The 19,473-nt window shown below is 43.0% G+C and overlaps 1 protein-coding gene across 3 annotated transcripts; it reads left to right on the forward strand.

The window, feature by feature from the left end:
- The first annotated feature begins 225 nt into the window (after positions 1-225).
- Positions 226-16,272, forward strand: trim66 (tripartite motif containing 66). Of its 3 annotated transcripts, none has more exons than XM_044015360.1 (18): positions 226-1,221; positions 2,208-2,413; positions 3,056-3,266; positions 5,210-5,339; positions 5,638-5,754; positions 5,928-6,042; positions 6,310-6,456; positions 6,707-6,824; positions 7,155-7,897; positions 9,255-9,461; positions 10,228-10,354; positions 10,455-10,536; positions 10,834-11,014; positions 11,245-12,158; positions 12,237-12,360; positions 12,464-12,538; positions 14,382-14,534; positions 14,625-16,272. In XM_044015360.1, exons 2-18 carry the CDS (start codon positions 2,405-2,407, stop codon positions 14,859-14,861), a joined length of 3,690 nt encoding a protein of 1,229 aa, XP_043871295.1. In that variant the 5' UTR covers positions 226-1,221; positions 2,208-2,404; the 3' UTR covers positions 14,862-16,272. The 3 variants fall into 3 exon arrangements, with proteins under 3 accessions (XP_043871295.1, XP_043871294.1, XP_043871296.1); XM_044015359.1 differs by having other exon boundaries at positions 226-1,016; positions 1,116-2,413; XM_044015361.1 differs by having other exon boundaries at positions 226-2,413; positions 11,248-12,158.
- Positions 16,273-19,473: the final 3,201 nt, after the last annotated feature.

Raw genomic sequence — 19,473 nt, forward strand, 5'->3', positions numbered from 1 at the left:
GTCAAAAAAGTCATAGTATAGTATGTCGTCCAAAATCAGTCAAAAAAGTCATAGTATAGTATGTCGTCCAAAATCAGTCAAAAAAGTCATAGTATAGTATGTCGTCCAAAATCTCACCTCATCATAAGATCTGGAATCACACGCTCAAGCATACAAGTCTTATTCTTATAACAGAAGCTACTTTTACAGAGCTGCATAAAAACACTTCCTTGTTGTTTTTAAGTTCTGCTTTTGGTGTAGCTTCAAAAGTGTGTGAACTTCACGTTGTTGTAAGATTAGAACTTATAACCTCAGAGATACAAGTCATCTTCTGGTGGACTGAGATACTGGTCTTGATGCTCTTACTCTGAATTTGGTTTCTTGGTCAGTTTTCCAAAAATGAATTACGAGGAGAAACAGTTTGATACTTCATAATATGCTATGACTGGGCTGCCCCAACGAACTTCACCACAGATGGGATCCGAAACCACATTTCCTGGCGTAGGAAGCCAAGTAACTGGTGGTCTGATGTTTAATTATTACAATACTGGGGAATTATTACATTATCAGGACCTGCGAAATGAAGGATAACCTGATAATGTAATAAGCTCCCGTTAATGTAATACTTCTACACCAGTTTTAGTCAGTTTAGTCAGTTAAGTGTTAGTGAAATATTAATAGACTAATTAACTATTTCTATAATTGAGTATTTGGTTTGTGGACAAATGAAGACATTTTCCGGCCATTTCCTGTCAATAATTAATGAACTAATTAAATAGAAAATAAACGAACAATCTGTCGATTATGATGATAGTTGTGCGTTGCAGCCCTAAAATCACCCATGATCTACATTTGCGTGCTATTGTAACCAGTAATACTGCAGGCTGGTTGTGAGGCTTTCAGAGTAAACACAAACTGCTGCGGCTCTTTGTGAAGCATTTAAAACGAGGCACATGACGAGAAGACAAACACAACCGGGCAAACATCTCTTCACCGTCTTGTTTACGTGTGAAGCTGCAGCAAGCGAAGAGTTTTCGGTGAGTTTTTCTTTTTTAAAAGCTGTATTTGCATTTTGTAAACAGGGCAAGTTAAGATGACCGTTGTTGTTGTTGGATTTGAAATCTATCTATTCCCAGTGAAACGTCGTCGTAACTTGGTTGGAGATAATCTTGCTTTATCTGAGGTCTCATCGCTCAAAGATGCCGCACAGGGGACACTTTCAAGGGACACGTCACTGCACAGGTTTCTATTATTGTGACATCTCTGGAGATGGCATGCCTATCTAGTGCCAGCTTTCCTTAGCAGGGCAGAGCGGCTGCCAGGAGAGGAGAGGAGAGGAGATTTCAGATAACTGCTGGAGGAGGGAGGGGCTGTGCTGGGAAAAGCAAGTGCGCAGTTAGAAAATGCTACGGAGGCGGGAGGGTGTATGACGACTGACTAATTGTGTTTCAAATTGGGTCTTTGAGTGCACAGTGGGGAATGGGATTGCACTGAGCTCCCCGCTGAAGCACCCAAGGATGAGAAAGTTGTCGGATTTGTAGGTCAGGCTGCAGGGGTTGTCGTTAGGCAGATTCGCTCGCAGCTCCACACATCACATCAGTTTGATTGTGATGGTGAGTGTGTGTTTTAAGTTAACAGCACCTTGTTACTCAGTTTTCATTAAACATTCAACATTCTTTCTCCTCTTCTCTGTTTATACTGGAACCTTTATCTGGCCGTGCAGTAAATGTTGTGTTAAAATATTAATTGATTTCACAGTCTAAGACAGAGCTGTAGGAGTATCCTCATCCCATCTGGAGCTCATCAGAGCCTGACCCGGTTTCGGCTGTGCTACGATAGCGCGTGGCTCCACTGGGACCTGGCCCCTCCTCGAGCTGACAAAGAGAAGAAGGCCACAGCCGACCCATCCAACCCCAATCTGACACAACCAGAGCCTCACATCACCTATTCCTGCCTCACACTGCCTGATCCAAAAACCTAAAAGTTGCTTACAGTACAACTCCTCCTTCCTGCCGTCCTTCCTTCCTTATAGTAGGTTATTTAGTCTACCTTCTTCCATTTTGGAAAGGGCTTCCGGGTATATTGTGCCCTACAAAAAAAATAATTATCTTATCTCCCTAATTCCCAATTATTATGCACAGGCTTAAAAAAAAAGAAAGAAAAGGATTAGATCATGTTGCCGTTTTGTTAGCTGCACATGTGGATGTGACGCCCGTCCTCTGCTGCAGTGAGCGCGGCCCTGCACATGGATGAAGTGGAGGAGGAAGGAGCACGCCGAGGCTGTCATGTAAGCTGTCTCCTCTGGGGCCACCGCGCGGTGTGCACTGCTTCCTGCCGCCTGAGGTAGAAGCGTCAGTGTTTCTGCTGCTGAGGCGTCACACTCTCGTCCTCCTCTCTGTCCCTGTGAGAAGGCAGCAGCGCTGAAATGGAGAAGGTAAGGCGCTTCATCATTCACAGTGGTTTCCTAGATTTATGTGGCTTCTTTCCTGACACAGCCAGAGACTTTGTGTATCACTCTCTGTGTTGACTGCTGATCCAGTGACTTTAGGCCTCGTTGGCATGCTTTATGTTGCTCTATTTCCAAACCCTACAGTAATGTTAGATGTTAGAATTGGTCCTGAGGTGACACTGAGGTGCTGTTCATTGTTTCTAAATTGGCAGCGAGGGTCAACTGCAGAGGCTCAGTTTCCCTCACAGGGATTGAATAAGTAAGACTAAGGTTCACTGTGCTCCATCTCTCTAGACTCAAACAAAATCAGACCGAAAAAGAAGTTTCTTTCTTTTATTTTCCTTTAATTATAGTATATTTGAACAGATTTTGGCCACTTGTTAATATTCCCGTAAGAATAAATAAAGAACTCTTAAAGAGTAAAGAGAAGTTTCAAACCAGTCAATATCAATAGTTCCTGTGGTTTTTAAATTCTTGCTATAGAGAGAAACATTTCCCAAACATTTAATAGCAGTTTGCAGTGTGTATATATCAGTATTTACTGAACTGTTTGCAGCCTCACCTCGGTTTTCTGCATTTTAAACATTTAAATTTTTCTGTGTGTGTGTGTGTGTGTGTCTGCGTCAGATCTGCTCAGAGTGCGCCGAGCCAACGCTTGCACAGAGTCTGTGTACGCTCTGCAACAAGTGGTTATGTTACCAGTGCACAGACGTGCATCAGCACCAGAGGCCTGCAGCCGCCGCTCCGTACGCAGACCTGCACCAGCAGAGGCCCAGCGCTGCCCCGCGTTCTGAGCAGCACCAGAGAGGCGCCGGTTCGATGCCGCCGACGGGACAAGGCAAGACAAATCGGTGTATTTCAAAGACACTTTTAAGGCCCAGGATGACACGGCCTGCGTCTCTCTGCGTCATCAGATACCGATCAGTTTGGGCTTCTTTGTTTGTTAATTATGTCTCAGTAGGAGCCATCATCATGAATAATGCATGAAAGTGGCGCCAGTTGATAGCAGTTTCTGGAGATCCCTGTGTTTTATTAGATTCCTTTTTTTGTAACACGTGGCCCAGATCTTGAAAGGCTCACTCAATTTCATTTTTTGCTAATATTAGTGCGCTGCTATTTAAAGAGCCTGGAATGTGTCTGCCGGGGTTCGTTTGGCAGCTTTTTTTTTTTTTTTTTATATATAACCCTTTGTGTAACTTGTCAAATCATAACAAGCCGATCCTTGACATCTTCACTGTGATGTGGGAGTGCTGCTTGTGAGAAAAAGGGGTGTAACGGCGCTGACAGTCAGGATGTGGTCAGTCGAAACGGGGTTTTGACGCGGGGGCCGATGCTCAGCTCGCGACCACAGAGAACGTGTGAGGATGTGCAGAGTGCAGGAGGAGGAGGAGGAGGTTAGCTGAGGTGAGCCGGACAGCACACAACAGCAGAGCTGTGCTCATCGGTGTCAACCAGCAACCAGCTATTGTTAGATCAAAGTTCTGTGAGTCTGTGACCCACTTAAAGATAGAAGTGAGATATTTTTGCACTTGTGTTTGTGACAGCTCTGAAATATTGTTTCAGGCCATCATTAGACTATATGAATGATTTCTTAATTTCTTTATTCAAATACAATCAGACAATAGTGGAATTATGTTTGCAGTAGTAGATTAATTAAGAACTGCTTAGTGTGACCTCCATCTTACACTTGAACTGTAGGAACCTGGTTCTCTTAAAGGTACAGTTTGTAAGTCAATCAGCATTGTTTCTGTTTTTACATTTTAATGTCTTATTTTTAAGGTTAATATGCCTATAAGTATTTTGTTAAGGTCATTTTGCTATTGTCAGTTATTTACATGTATACTGTTTAACTCAAATTTGTGTTCTTTTTTTTTAAGTAGATATGTGAATAAGCTACAGCCTTGATTTCCCCTTTGGGATGAATCAATCTATCTATTGTATAAACATGGTGGTCTTTCATGGCTGACCTGCCTCCTGATATTATATTATATATATTATATATTTTATTAATGGGTAATGAAAAATAAATTGAAACAATTACAAAAAAATATAATGTAATACAATACAATATAATATAATATGTTATAATATATGTTATAATATAATATAATATAATATAATATAATAATATTATATTATATTATACTATATTATATTATTATATAATATATAATAATAATTGGAACAAAATGGCTGATTTGGTTTGTTTATCTGTTACACTATTTTGTATCTATATATAATTAAATAACTTTTCTTACTTATTAAATTAAATTAAATCATGTTATATTATATTTTAACATATTATATTATAATATATATTAGAGAGGATTTTTTTTCTTCCACCTGACATTAAATATCACTGTTTAATGATAATAAATAATACAAAACAACTGTTTAACTTTAGTAACCAGCTTTTGAACAATGTCCTGTCAAAATGTAATGTCCGACATTAGTGTGTAATCATTTTTGAAAAAATGTTAGTTTTAGTGACAATAATGCCTAATTTTTAATAATTAGGAAATGACTAAATAATAATTGACCAATACTGTTGTTTAAAAAAACCAAACTACTTTCACTGCACAGTACATATGAACATGAAAATATGATTTGACTTTCAATCATTGTGGTTAAAAACAATCAGGGCCTTGTGGTTGTTTAAATGCACTGCTGACCCTCTCCTCTACCTTGGAACTGCTTATTGAGTGTTGCTATTTCTCCCCTGTCTGTCTGTCTCTCTCTCTCTCTCTGTCTCACCCTCCTCCCTCGCTCTGTCTCGCTCAGGCCCAGGGTCGTATCCTTGCTCCCTCCTAATGTGCCACTCTCACAGACAGGAGCCCTTGGAGCTGTTTTGTGAGTCATGTGACCTTCTGTGCTGCAGCAGCTGTCACCTGTCCTCCCACAAAAACCACAGGTCAGTCCTCAGATGCACAGCACAAGGACACTGCAGGGAGGCCAAGTGGAAAAATTTGGCTCTTTAACTGCCTTGTCACTTGTTTCATTAGCATACTCTACCCTTGGCCGGCCTCATCTACATTAAGAATGAATACGCTTTTGTTTTGTGTGATGTTGCAGCAGAGTTGCTGCCTCTAAGGTCGTCGGTATGATGTTGTGATGATGACCGGGAGAAAACACACTTTAATTCTGGTGTTCTGCGTGAGTGGCGGAGTTGTTGTGTCAGGCGCTGTGATCACGTCATGTCATGTGTTCAGAGTGGTGCCGATCGGGAAGGCGCTGCAGGATCAGCAGTGGCTGTTTGAGAGTCTGACGGTGCAGGTGGACGAGAGGAGGTCTGCGGTGGAGAACAGTGCGAAAGAGATCGAGGGCAGGTTGGTTCTGAGCAGCTTCTGCCTCGACTGGTCAAAAATTCAGCAGCATCAAATATAGCACGCCGATGCATAAATTCATGTCTGAAGTGCTGCTTTCTTATTCCCAATTTGAGATTTTTTCTCCCTCTTCTGCCACGACTGATCCATTTCTTTTCCCTTTCATGTCGCCGCAGACTCCACGGCGTAAAGATCGCTCACAGGAAGGCAGAGAACCAGATTAAAATGGCAAAGATGATTATGATGAACGAGCTTAACAAACGAACCAACCTATTAATAGAGCAACTGGAGGTAATTACTTTCTCTTTCTCTTTCTTTCTCTCTTCCCCTCTTATCATTCAGCCAGCCGCGAAGCCACATGCAATGAATCTAAAGGTGCCATGATGCAATCAGCGCAGCGAGCAGGGAAACGCGGGGCCCTAGTAATATTACACTATCAGAAGAACTGAATCTCCCCGATAAAAGGAGTTATGGATGAGTTTAAGCCACCGTCCGGTCGCGATGCTCTACCCGTGCCTGTAATTGCACGAAACATTGCAGGTATTTTTATCTTCATAGAAAATCTCCGAGGACTTCCAGCAGCGTCTGGACGACCAGCTGCAGGGGGCGATAGAGACGTGCGGCCAGCTGGACCACGTCCAGAAGTTCATCACCTGGGCTACGACCCACCATCGCAGAGGCCCGGTGCTCTTCAGCAGGGCTCTGGTATGCCGACGACACACACACACAGTCGACCACTTATAAACATACAGTTCTTGCATTTGATAAACTTTATTTAAGACGCTCAGATATATCAATAACACAATTATACAAGCAACAACAACACAGGCGTACAAAAGAGATTCAGGCAAATTTAAAACATTTAAAAAGTAAATGAACAAGTGAGTGATTTTTCTGGTGTCCTCTGTCTGCATATTGTGCATTAAGTAAATAAATGGCATTATTCTCGCTGCAGATTTCACTCCAGATGCAGCAACTGCTCGAGCCTCCTCTCCACTCAGACTCTTGGAGTCCGGTCAAGATCAAATTCAACTGGGACGCAAGTTACTGGATGAAGCAGATCTCCACTTTGGGTGAAATGAATCTCACAAAAGCAAAAAGTCTTTGTTACAGTATTTTTATAATGTAAATAAATACTGGAACAAGCCACTAATACGATGTTAATGTCGTAGAATGATGTAGAATTCATTTCAGTCAGATTATTCTTTCACTTTTTTGTTACAAGAGGAAAAGCTAGACACATGATCTATTATTTATAAATGTAAACGTCAGCTTTTATATGACGTACTGTATAGATTTTAGCATTTTTATTACACAGAGAAATCATTACCGTGTGCGTCTATTTAATGATTCCTAATTGTGTTTTTAAGCATGACATAAACTGACTGTGAGTTCTTCTTCAGGCCAGCTGACTGCTGAAGGAGGGAACTGCACTTTTCCTCCGGCTTTGTCCTGCTCCAGTATCCTGAGGCCTCAGCCCATCACCTGCTCGGCGCTGCCGCCTGTGTTCCACAGACGAGAGCCGGGCTGTGGGTACCAGGCCTGCTGCGAGCCACAGAGGTGCTGCCTGCACGCCGTTTCCTCGCAGCAAGATCTTTCCAGTCTGGACAAAAACCAAGCAGAGGCCGCGCTCTATAACTCCAGCTGTGTTCAGCCTTCTCTCTTCTCTGCACCCCTGCACCAGAGCCAGCAGCTCCAGAGGTGCTGGGAGACAGAGGGCTCCTCACACTGTCCTCCTCCTACATCGCCCGTCCCATTCAACTGCAGTCGAGGATCTGCGTCCCAGCCACAGGCTCCTGACTCCCACTCCCACTCAAAATCTTATCCTTCCTATCACCACCACCACAGAGAGATTCTTCCAGAGCAAAGTGCAGACTGTGGCAGGCCAGCGCAGTATCAGGGGAAGCTGAGCTGCACAGCTGCTGCAGACAGAGGTGTGGTGGCTGAAGAGAGCTGGGAGGAGAGCTGCACAGTGGAGGAGGCCGGTGGTCGCACAGAGCAGGAGGACGAGGACCTGCAGCAGGTCAGGGAGGAGCAGAGTCCAGCCCAGCAGCAGCAGCGCTGTGTTACGCCTGCAGCAGAGCTGAGGAAAGAGCACCAGAGGCCCAGACCTGCACTGACACTGAGTGACCAAAGGCATGGCAGGGTGAGAGCTTCAGAATGAGTGATTGACCAAAGAGAAACAAGACACACTCATAAAAGCCTAAAAGAAAAATGATATGATGAAAATATCTCTCCCATATCTAGGATATCATAAAGGGTCCTTCAAAGATCCAAAGTTCTACTCTCTTTGGCTTTACCTAGACGCAGCTCATTTGCATAATAAGCTTTTGCTTCAGAACACCAAACTGTTCGGGCTGCTGTTGTGACTTGATGATGCAACATGACAGCCTTCGTTAAGCAAGACCCTTGTGCCTTATTCTTAGGTGAAGAAAAAGTGATAAAACACTTCTATGAACAAACGTGAGGAAAGTAAATTCAGTTTCATTAGTTCCAGTAATTAATATCCATTAAAAAAAAAAAAAAAACACCCAAAGAAAAACTGTTTATTTTAATGCCAGAACGATCACGTCCCACATTTGACAGCCTGCCTGAGAACAGATGGTGCAGCAGTAAACTGCTCCCACACGACGACGGGAAAACAAAGAGCTGCTCCCACAAATAAAGGATGTGGGAATCCAGGAGAGCACTCTTCATCATAGTCACTCCTCTTGATGCCAGCCACATAATCCCCCCCTCATCTCAGGACGCACAATTACAAGCGCAGCGATATATATTATTGTAACATTTTAAAGTCACAGCATCATAAAACCACTTGGGTGCAATCACTCGTGGACTTAACCCGTCATTAATGAGTCACTTGGGGAAAAAGTGGGAGTTTGAGATAAATTCCTACACTCGTATCTTTCCAGAGACGGGGATTATTCTCCTATTTTCCCTTTGAATCCTGTACATGGGTCAGGTAAGTGTTTTAATCCTGAGGAACACGTGCTCAGCGTCAGCTCGGACTGAATATTTATGACGGCACCCTGGAAAATTGTACTTGGTGTTCAATTCCACTTCCATTAGCCGAAGACACAGCTGAGGCGTTTAAAGGGGATTTTCTGGATGCTTGCATTGGTTAGATTCCAATATGAGAGAGAGAGTGATGTGCAGCACGGACTTAATCCAAGGGGCCACACTGTACCTCTAAAGATTCATTTACATATGATAATTGGTGCTGCAACCAAACCTCTCATTCTCTGTTGAATATGTGCAGCATATGCAGCTGTGTGTGTGTGTGTGTGTGTGTGTGTGGGGGCCAGCGTTGTTTTAAATCAGTCACAGAATGAGCTCTGAGTGATGTTTTTCATGTCGTGTGTGTGTGAGTGTGTCTACACGCCTTGGTGACCACACATCCCACTCCCTGTCTCCCCTTCCATGAACAGGTGCATCTGTGAATGCACTCCAGCTTGAAACCCTAACCCTGATTTGTTACACGCGTGTGTGTGTGTGTGTGACAGAGATCCACATCCCTGGAGGTGTCGGTGACAGCACACGACGGTGCGTCTGATGTGCAGAGCAGCAGCAGCAGGCTCAGCCCGAGTTCGGCGTGCGCGAGGAGGAAGAGACGTTCCCAGAGCATCCCGGCAGAACTGGCAGCCGCCTCCGCCAGCCCCTGCACCGAGAGACCCGCAGGATGCAGCCTAGCGGCAGGAGCCGCAAACAAGGTATAATCACACATGTGGAGGAGGTGAGATGTGTCACGATAAACATTCTTAAACCAGCCAATAAGAGGATTAAAAAATGATTTTGCAAATTGTGGTTTTGGACTTTCTTACGGACAGAAAACGACACCTGAAATATTATCTTACACCAGTGCATAAACATGATATCGATATATATTATTATACACGGGTTAAAAGTTGATCAATCAATTTTGGGAAAATGAAGGCCCTTAAAAAATATTAAAAAGTCTTAATCGTGATTTCATGAGGTGTTAAATACTGTAATCTTCAGAGTTTGCAGACTCAGGGAGGCTTTTTGTATATATTGCAATTTTGCATGGTTGTAACTAAAACTGTTTGGTAAATGTTGCTGATTACAGCTTGAAATGTCTTGGAAAAAGTCATAAAAAAGTATTAAAATACCTTGTTATAGCAGACGGAGATGCTCAGCTCCAGGTCAAAGTATCTTTATTTGTCTCCCTGAGGAGAAATTTGTTTTGGACGATGAGAGGAAAAAAAAGCTGTCCTGGAATTGCACATTTCTAAATTTAATTAGTGCAAGAAACGTCACGTCACGCCTGCTCTTTAATGTCATATCATCGTATGAAAACAATAAGCACCACAATAGCTTCATGGACCTCAGATTAATTCGTTTTCTCAGTGTCAGTAAAATTGATTTTGCACATCAGTGTTTGTTCACAGAGCTAATGGAGCTCCAGAGGGACAATTGTGGTCAAGCTTTACTATGTCGGTGTTTGTGTTTACACAGTTTGTCACTGTGGATCCCAGACAGAGGAGAGCATCGGACGGGGTGCTTTGTGTCGTCAAGGAGACGGCATCCGTCGTGTCCGCCAAAGTCCACCGGTCTCCTCTGCTGTGTTATAAGACAGAACCAGGTGGGCGGAAAAATACGACTTTACTAAAAAAAACAAAAGTGAACAAAATTTGAAGCGTTTGGGAACCTCATCTTTCTCCCCCCCCCTACCCGCCCCGCAGATTACTCATTCACTTATGTAAATGAAGAGATCAATTGCGAGGTCAAGGAGAAGTGCAGGATGTCGAGGAGCAGTCACGGCAGGTGAGTTCATCGCAGTCTGTTTAAGTTTAAGTTTAGTTTAGTTAAGTTTAGTTTTTATTAATCCCCTTAGGGAAAGTATTCCTCTGCATATGACCCATCCTTGAATTAGGAGCAGTGGGCTGCCACACTGAGTGGCGCCCGGGGAGCATTGGGGGTTGGGTACCTTGCTTTGAACCGGCGACCCTCTGGTTACAAGTCAAGTTCCCTTTCCACTTGGCCACAGGCTGCCAAAGATTTAAAGATTTAAAGATTATGTGCAGATCAGGATAGTAAGTAACAATAATGTGCTTGTAACAGAAACTCTCAGAAGGACTCACTGAGGCCCAGAGTGCCGGTGGTTTGCTTAGAGCGTCTGAAAATCCTCGTCTCGCAGCTTCCCCCGCATGGACGACGACAGAGCGACCCTTTACCTGCCGGCGCGATGGAGAGGAGCGAAACTCTACCACAGCAGAAAACCTGGCAGGGCGTGAAGCCTCGAGTATGTTTCCTTTCTTTTTAAAGCTGCAAAATATGTCATTGTGAGCTTAGAAATGAATGGGCAACATTCTCTTCCAAGCAACGTGAATTTCCTGGAATGCACGACTACCGTTTAACTTAATCCTCTTAAAACAGCACGGTGTTATTATTATTACACTAAAAAGTGCTGTCGTCTAGGATTCACAAATGTGACAGTTTTGTTTTTTCTCCTCTCCTCTGTCGCAAACACAGAAGATATGTGGAGGCTCTGAGACCAGGAGGAACACCCAGTCGCTCACGGCGCCGCCGTACGCAGCCGAGCGCCAAACTCAGACTCCATCCACCGCGCTGTCGCCCAACACTGACTTTGACACTCGAGGGAGATTCATCCCCTGTAGAGCAGGAGCCTCCGTGGACCCTAAATACGCACCACAGAGTTACTCCGTGCTGGATATAGACTCTGATTCTACTCTTAGGTCGTTCTCAGAGAACACAGCAGTTTCTGGGCCTGATCCAGAACCACGGGTAGACCCAGACTCAGACCCGGAGTCTGACCCAAATGCAGAGTCCTCATCGGAGGCTGAACTTGAATGTGTGGCTGAGGAGAAATCAGTGGCTGCCGGTGAGATGGGGCTCTGCAGTGAGACTGATATTGCAGGGGATTCAGAGCCAAGTCTGGAATATGAGGAAGACCCAGAATCAGATGCGGAAGTGGGGTCAGAGGATGATCAGGGACTGAACGCTGATGCAGAATCAGGCGACGCTGAATCCGAGTCTGACATTCAACTCGAGTATGACCCCAGTTTTCCGGCTGAGACTTACTCTGACGTTGCGCCTGATCAGCCTCCGGACTACCAGGGCTCTGTGGAGTCTGAGCTCGACGCAGAATCCGAACCCGACGTGACGACCGATGACCCACAGCCGCTTCGCTCTGACCTGGAAGAGGAATCCCATATTGGACGCAGTCCGAGGCCGCTCCTGATCGCGAACCCTGCACCTCAGAGGGGGACAGAGGACATTCAGGACGACGAGCAGGACAACGCAGAGATGGAGAGCGAAGACTTCTGTGCTGTGTGTCTGATCGGCGGCGACTTGCTGTGCTGTGACCGCTGTCCCAAAGTCTTTCACCTTTCCTGCCATGTCCCGTCTCTGCTGAGCTTCCCGTCGTAAGCAACCCGCTTTGTTTCACTTTTATCGCTCGCCTCTGTTTATTTGGCACTAACGCCGTTTCCTGTCCTGCTCAGCGGCGACTGGGTGTGCAGCCTGTGCAGAGACGCTCTGCAGCCGGAGGTTGAGTACGACTGTGAGAACGAGAGAACATCTGGAGAAGAGAACCTGGCACGTGGACTGTCTGCATGTGACCAGAGAGTAGGTTGTTTTAAAGCTTCCTTTACTGTAAAGTTATTCGTCTTTATTGGTGGTTTGGATGGTTTTGGACTTGTTTTTTCAATGCTTCTTTGACTCTTTGTAGAAATGTGAGCGGCTGACTCTTCTGATCCTCAGTAACATCCTGAGTGCGCCCTTCCATGAGCCCGTCAGTCCACTCGTGAGTCATTACTCTTCCATGTCTTTTTATTTTTATATTACAGCAGCACGAGTAGAGCTTGAGTCACTTTTTGTCTCTCACGCTGCCGCCGCAGAGACGCACACGCGTCGACATGCACACAAACACACTGTCAGCAGACACTTCTGTAAAATAAGACGTGTTAAAAAAGCTTTTTCGTCCCCGTGAACACAAGTGACGTCTGTGTGATACTTTCATTGTCTACTTCTGTCACATGTGCCACAAACACAGCACATTCCTGCTCCTGTTTCAATGGTAAAGAGCATTATTTTTATTGTGGCTTCGTACCAAAGAGTTGTGGTATTTAGTTGAGTATGATTTTCAAGTAAAACACAGCAGAAGCTCCACCACAGCTGAGCAGGAGACTCACACACTGCACACGTATCCATTGTGAAACTGGCCTTAGATAAACTCACTCATATTTGTAATAACAGGTCAATTATTTTCAGTCCTACGCACAGAACTGTCACATGCTTTGGTGAAACACTCATAAAAACACCACTTGATAACACTTCTCAAAGTCTCCTTTAACATTTAACATTTTTTTGTCTGTGAGGAACAAAGTTTAAAAAAAAGAAAAGAAAATGATGGATTTTGGTGGAGATCCAGATATGGATTTGAAGAAGAATTATTAAACATTGTAAGATGTGGGAGTGAATTCACACTGTGGGAAACGGAGCGTCCTTGTGGAGGTTTGTACTTTCTTGTGTGTTTAAATGGGGAAGAAGACGAAGGATTTGCTGATTTAGAGTTTACTTTATTTTGGAATGGAATGTTGATAAGTGGAAGATGAATTTGTCACAGTGAGGCACAACAATACAATCCCATGAGCATATGTGTCTGCGCGTTAAAAGGAAAAGGGATTTGATGTGGAATAGGTTTGAAGGAGCTACAGTGGCATTTAGCTTAGCATTACTAGAATAGGGGTCGTATTTTTGAAAAATTGTGCTTCCCAACCTCAGTTTCCCCTGAGTTGAGAAATATCTTCATTCTTTTCTTTGTTACGTGCCCACCAGTGACACTTGGTGCTGTTAGCGTAACTGTTAGCAAAGATGGCGGACACTGTTTACATTCTGGGAATGAGGTTCCGTCCCCCAGTGACAGTTGGTTAGCTGTTAGCGTAACTGTTAGCAAAGACGGCGGACACTGTTTACATTCTGGGAATTAGGTTCCGTCCCCCAGTGACACTTGGTTAGCTGTTAGCAAAGATGGCGGACACTGCTTACATTCTGGGAATGAGGTTCCGGCCCCCAGTGACAGTTCGTAGCTGTTAGCATAACTGTTAGCAAAGATGGCGGACACCGTTTACATTCTGGGAATGAGGTTCCGTCCACCAGTGACACTTGGTTAGCTGTTAGCGTAACTGTTAGCAAAGACAGCATACACTGTTTACATTCCCAGTGAAAGTTGGTTAGCATAACTGTCAGCAAAGACGGCAGACACTGTTTACATTCTGGGAATGAGGTTCCGTCCCCCAGTGACACTTGGTGCTGTTAGCGTAACTGTTAGCAAAGACAGCGCACACTGTTTACATTCCCAGTGACACTTGGTTAGCTGTTAGCGTAACTGTTAGCAAAGATGGCGGACACTGAATGCAAAAAGTTTCCGCCATCTTTGCTAACAGTTACGCTAACAGCTAACCAAGTGTCACTGGTGAGCACGTAACAAAGAAAAGAATGAAGATATTTCTCAACTCGGGGGAAACTGAGGTTGGGAAGCACAATTTTTCAAAAATATTCTAGTGATACAAAGCTACATGCAAAGCTAAATGAACAAATCTCGGTGAAGTATTCCTTTAAATGTCACTGCTTTTTTTGTCACGCAGGCTCGACATTATTACCAGATCATCAAGAGGCCGATGGACCTGTCTGTGATCAGAACCAAACTCCAGAAGAAAAGTTCTCGACACTACAACTCCCCCGATCAGTTTGTCGCCGATTTCTATCTCATGTTCCGCAACTGTGCAAAGTTCAATTACGTAAGTTTGAAAAGCAAAAATCTTATTCGTGTACAGCGTTCATCTGTAAATGTAACGTAACGTAAACGCTGTCTGTGTCTCCGATCACAGCCGGACTCTGAGGTGGCCCAGGCAGGACGCAGCCTCGTGGCGTTCTTCGCTGCCAGGCTGAAAGACGTTTTCCCGGACAGAGTTTTCCCCGCGGCCGAGGCGGATTCTGACAGCGACGAGTACGACGAAGCCTACAGGGCGGCGGAGAGCGGCTTCCCCTGGCCTGAGCGGAGGGAGCAGAGCCACAGGAAGAGGAAACGGAGAAACTCTCTCAAGTCGAGGAGACATCACTTCTAAGCGGAGGTGAATTGGATGCAGCTACAAACACAATTCATGCCTGAATGTATTGAAACAATACTTCTTCCTCTTATTCTTCTACTTCTTATTCCACCGTTTTTTTTTGCCTGTTAACTAGTTCCACACTCGTCAACATAGACAGATAGCTCAGTTAGGGCATTATTCAGTCCATTTAGAACCTAAACTACCAGAACGTAGAAAAATGTGTCTAGTTTCATACACTGGAACTACCAAAGCACACTGACTTACTGAGTGAGAGGAGAACCATCCAGCTTCAATAAAACCTGACCTCTCCAACTCCAATTGTAAAACTGCCGTATCTCAGGCACTTTTGACTCTTTGAATCTTCACAAAAACCTACATCAGGGTCTTTCAGCAAAGCCTTGTGACAGCAATACAAAAACTAAGGTCTTTGCTTTACAATGAGCAGTTTGGAAGGTGCTTCAGTGGTGCTCTCTGTGTGACACACGCAGCTGATTCAGATCAGCCGATTAGACTGCTCACAGGTAAACACAGCAACACAGTGACAGCGAATATTCAGCTCATTTAGGACGTCATAGTGTTTAAATCCACCCGTCCTCCGTGAACGTTCACAGTAGTGTTCGACTTCATGTGAAAATATGTGTAACACAGTGAGTTAGCGTCTTCCTGTGCAATAGTGTTGTTCACAACGCGAGATTTCATTTTTGCGATCACCGCGACAGCCCCTAATGGATGTATTCAGATTTGTGGATATATTTCCTTCTTTCGGTCCCTCGTTTTGCACAAATTTTCTTCTTTCTCAACATTCAGACACTCCGTTAGAAAGTTGATCTTCAACGCAGCGTGCCAGATTGGCTTCAGCTCGGGCAGACGGCAGCAATACCACTGTCATTTGTTCAGAAATTGCCTTTTCTCTCGATGATATCATTGTAGACTTAAATTGATCACAGGAGCGGAGAATGTTAAAGTTAAGATTATATAATAAAGGCAATATATTTGGAGATATATCAGTTTGTTGAGTTGCTTCTGATTAAAACGACGTGGTGTTACGATATTATGTCTCATTATGAACGTTGATCATTTGAAATTAGGTTTGACGGCACAGGAAATGTCTTTCTACGTTTACAATCAGACCTGTCGTTTCTGTATAATGTACAAAGAAGATGTCGTGGTTGGATGTTCATTAATCTCACTTTGCGTCATTGTTACTATTATTAAAAATAGTACTTTATTGAGCACTTTGGAATAAGTAAATTTAGTATTAAGTGCACAGAAGTTTATTTCACAGTATTTGTCACTTTATTTGTGAAATAATTGCAGGTGATCGTCATAGGCCTGATTAACAACTCAACTATGTGTCTTAGTGGCTGTGTTTTGAAAAGCAGCAGTGAATCATGTTTTATTTGGAACGTGAAAGAGGGAACTTATGGAAGCCCATTTCAGAAAAAAAAGAGTCGAAGTCGAAATTATGAGATAAAAAGTCGAAAATTATAACAAAGTCATAATTGCGACTTACTTTGAGGATATTTTTTATTAACAAGGCTAAGTTTTTCCTGCCGGAAACGGGCTTCCATAACAACTAGTGTTCTGCACAACAGGGCATTTTGTGTTCTTGTCTGAGGGATCACTGCAATATCTCGTGTTAAAATGTGTGTAAACTGTTGTTCTTCTCTATTAAATAAATATCTCAGGCCGATTAAGAGTATAAGGTATTAATATTATGTATTTAAAAACGTTTTTTCATTGTAAAGGAAATCTGTAGTTTTGTAAAAACACACACATTTCTGTTTTTAAATATGCTTTTCTTGTCTCTTGCTGCTTAATATAGAATTTACTTGGCTTTTTCACACATGCATTTGTTATCTGTGTCTTCTTCAATCAATTCCAAGACTATAAACAGTATATAGATGCTGATATTGACATCTGTATTAGGGGAGATTGATACACTTTACTTCTAAATCTGGTTTAATTCTTCTTTTTTTTTTTTACTGTAACAGTCACCAGTAAATGCACATGTATTATCAATAAAATGTATTTAAGAGAGAAAAAAAGCTGCCTTTACTGTCATTACAGTTCTTTTTTTTTTAAATAAAGATACAACAGGTGTTAATGTGTGCCCTGTTTTGGTCAGGGGGGCGTATTTGCTCTATTTTATTTCTGAATAAGGTTTGTGACCTTTCAGTCGATAGACATTACGGGATAATAATAATGAGACACTTGTGTGACCTTTGGGAAGAAAATGAAAAGGGCAGAGTGAGTGAACATAGAGAGAGAGAGAAAACATCCGAGCAGAGAAACCGTGTGTGAAATTCAAGTTCTCTCTAAAGCCGAGTGTGGAGGAGAGGGGGAAGTTGAAATTTGTGTCACGCTGAGGTTATGTTTTGCCGACTATCTGCATAATCCCACTCAAATTACACCATAATCCGTTTATTTTCACTGGTTAAATCACCTTTGTTGTGGGATATTCATATGTTAATTGAAAAAGGGTCAATGATATGCACTTTTTCCAGCCACTTAGGGCGGATGACTGTAATAGAACCAGCGCAGACAGAGGGGTATACAATTTCAAACCTCTCTACCTCTGGCCTAAATGAATCAGCTCGTTTGCCCCCTCTGAGCAATGATGCGCCACAGTAATTACAGTAATTATTGTTTTGACTGAACTGCCACCGCGCTGTGTCCAATTATTCCTTATTTACTGTGTTCTAATTCACCCGTTCAACATTTGATTCATAACAATCATGTTTTACTTGGTTCCTTTTTTCCCCAGACTTTCTTCATCTTTCTATGCAGTAAATTATTAGTGTCTTCCGTTTCATTTTATGATTTGCTTTGACGAAAACCATCCTGTAGCTAAAAACACACTTTTACTCTGGGATGGATGCTAGCGTTAAACTACAAACACAGGTTAAAGAATGCAGTCGAAAAGCAGAAATCCGTGCGAAGCTGCTGCTGTGAAGCATCTGTCGTTGAGTTGAGATGATGCGCGGTGTTTTCTGCTCCATCTCAACACCGGCGTTTCCTGTGTAGTGGTGTATGGCGTCAGCGCCCCTGCATGTTCTGCCTTCACTTGACTGGAAAGCGTCCCGCGGCAGATCAGAGAGCACTGAGAGAGTGGTGAGTGACCACGGTCTCCTGGGAACGAAGCCGAGCCGAGGGATTTGCTTTGATGAGTTAATGAGTGCCATCCTGAGATGAATGAGTGTACAGCAGGGCCTGTCACGATGAAGACCAGTGTGGTATGCAAGTTAATGTCCAACATGCTGGAATGAAAATATGCTCGCATTAGTGCAACTTCATTCTGACTCAATACACATCAGATTTGCTGGTTTACATTCATATTTACACGTGTCCTGCATCTTCTGAAACATTACGCATGTGTGAACTCTCCTCCATTGTTGGCGGACGTCTGATAGGATCAGAAAATCGAATCTGACGAAAAACAACCCTGAAAAATAAAGATAAACAGAAAAAATGAACCCGAGTCACTTCAGTTTGACAATGTGAACAGTGCATTCACTCTTTACTCACGCAGGAGCACATGGAGTTAACCCTTGCAACACAGAGCACTTTGCCATTACTAGGTTTAAACGTGCAGTATATAAAAATTCATTTTCACCAACTATATAAACACACCGGAGGAAAAAATACTAAAAATGTTTAAAAACGCATTGAATTTGGCTTCAAAGTTCACTTGGCTTGTTTTTATGAACAAAAAGAAAAAGATAAACGCTCTATTTTATGACTTCTGCACAATTAACAACTTTGTTCCATATAACACAAATCATTAAAACCCAATTCATTTTGGGGACAAAACGAGACATTTGAGAATATTATTTCCAGGTTTGAAAAACAGTGATCAACATTTTCCAACATTTTCTGGTCCAAGGAATCAAAAAAAAATAATTGACTGGTGAATTGATAAGAAAAAAAAAAAATCAGCCCCCTTTCTCCACAAAAGCATCATCACACAACCAAAATGTTGGTCATCTCTTCTTCCTGTCGAATTCATGATGCACTGGATGCTGAGACTGGAAGGATCGTCTCCATCTTGGGTCACCAGTGTTGGCAGCGTGCAACAAGCCACTGACTTCTTTGTCCCAAGCCTGATCTTTACTTTTGGGAAACATCTTGTACATCTGTGCCTCACACTTTAGTGTTTTATTTAACTGCACTAATGTGTGGAGCGTTATCTGGCTGTGAATCATCACATCACCCACCTGAGACCGACTGCTCATATTGCTGCTGGTGTTAATGGTACTGCAACACAGTTCAATTAACTATTTGAATAGCACTTTTCAAAACAACTCTACAAAGTGCTTTCCATAGTAGAAAAATAAAACCTTTAAACGTAAAATGGTAAAGACAGAATTAAAAGATAAAATGAAATAGTAAAAATACATCTGTAGTTAAAAGAAGGCATTTTAAAGCAAAGTAGTGTTAGTGGCTAGAAGTAAGGAAGTTGTGAGATGGGGGCAAGTAACAGCATCACCATCCACTGCTTTAGAGTCCAATTTATTAAATTCCCTTTAAAACCTTGCACAAATCCATACAGGGTTTGAGTTTTCTGGTTAAGATTAACCGAACACTTGGAGCAGTGTCAAAAGGTGCCAAGTCTACAGTAACAGAT

The sequence above is a fragment of the Solea senegalensis genome, unplaced genomic scaffold (genome assembly GCF_019176455.1).
Source record: "Solea senegalensis isolate Sse05_10M unplaced genomic scaffold, IFAPA_SoseM_1 scf7180000013327, whole genome shotgun sequence".
Classification (NCBI taxonomy): Eukaryota; Metazoa; Chordata; class Actinopteri; order Pleuronectiformes; family Soleidae; genus Solea; species Solea senegalensis.

What these genes read in the sequence shown, in the direction of transcription:
- trim66 (XM_044015360.1), top strand. An exon ending in GCGAAAGAGATCGAGGGCAG is followed by an intron (nt 5,755 to 5,927) that starts GTTGGTTCTGAG and finishes ATGTCGCCGCAG; the next exon opens with ACTCCACGGCGTAAAGATCG. An exon ending in TCGAGGAGCAGTCACGGCAG is followed by an intron (nt 10,537 to 10,833) that starts GTGAGTTCATCG and finishes TGCTTGTAACAG; the next exon opens with AAACTCTCAGAAGGACTCAC.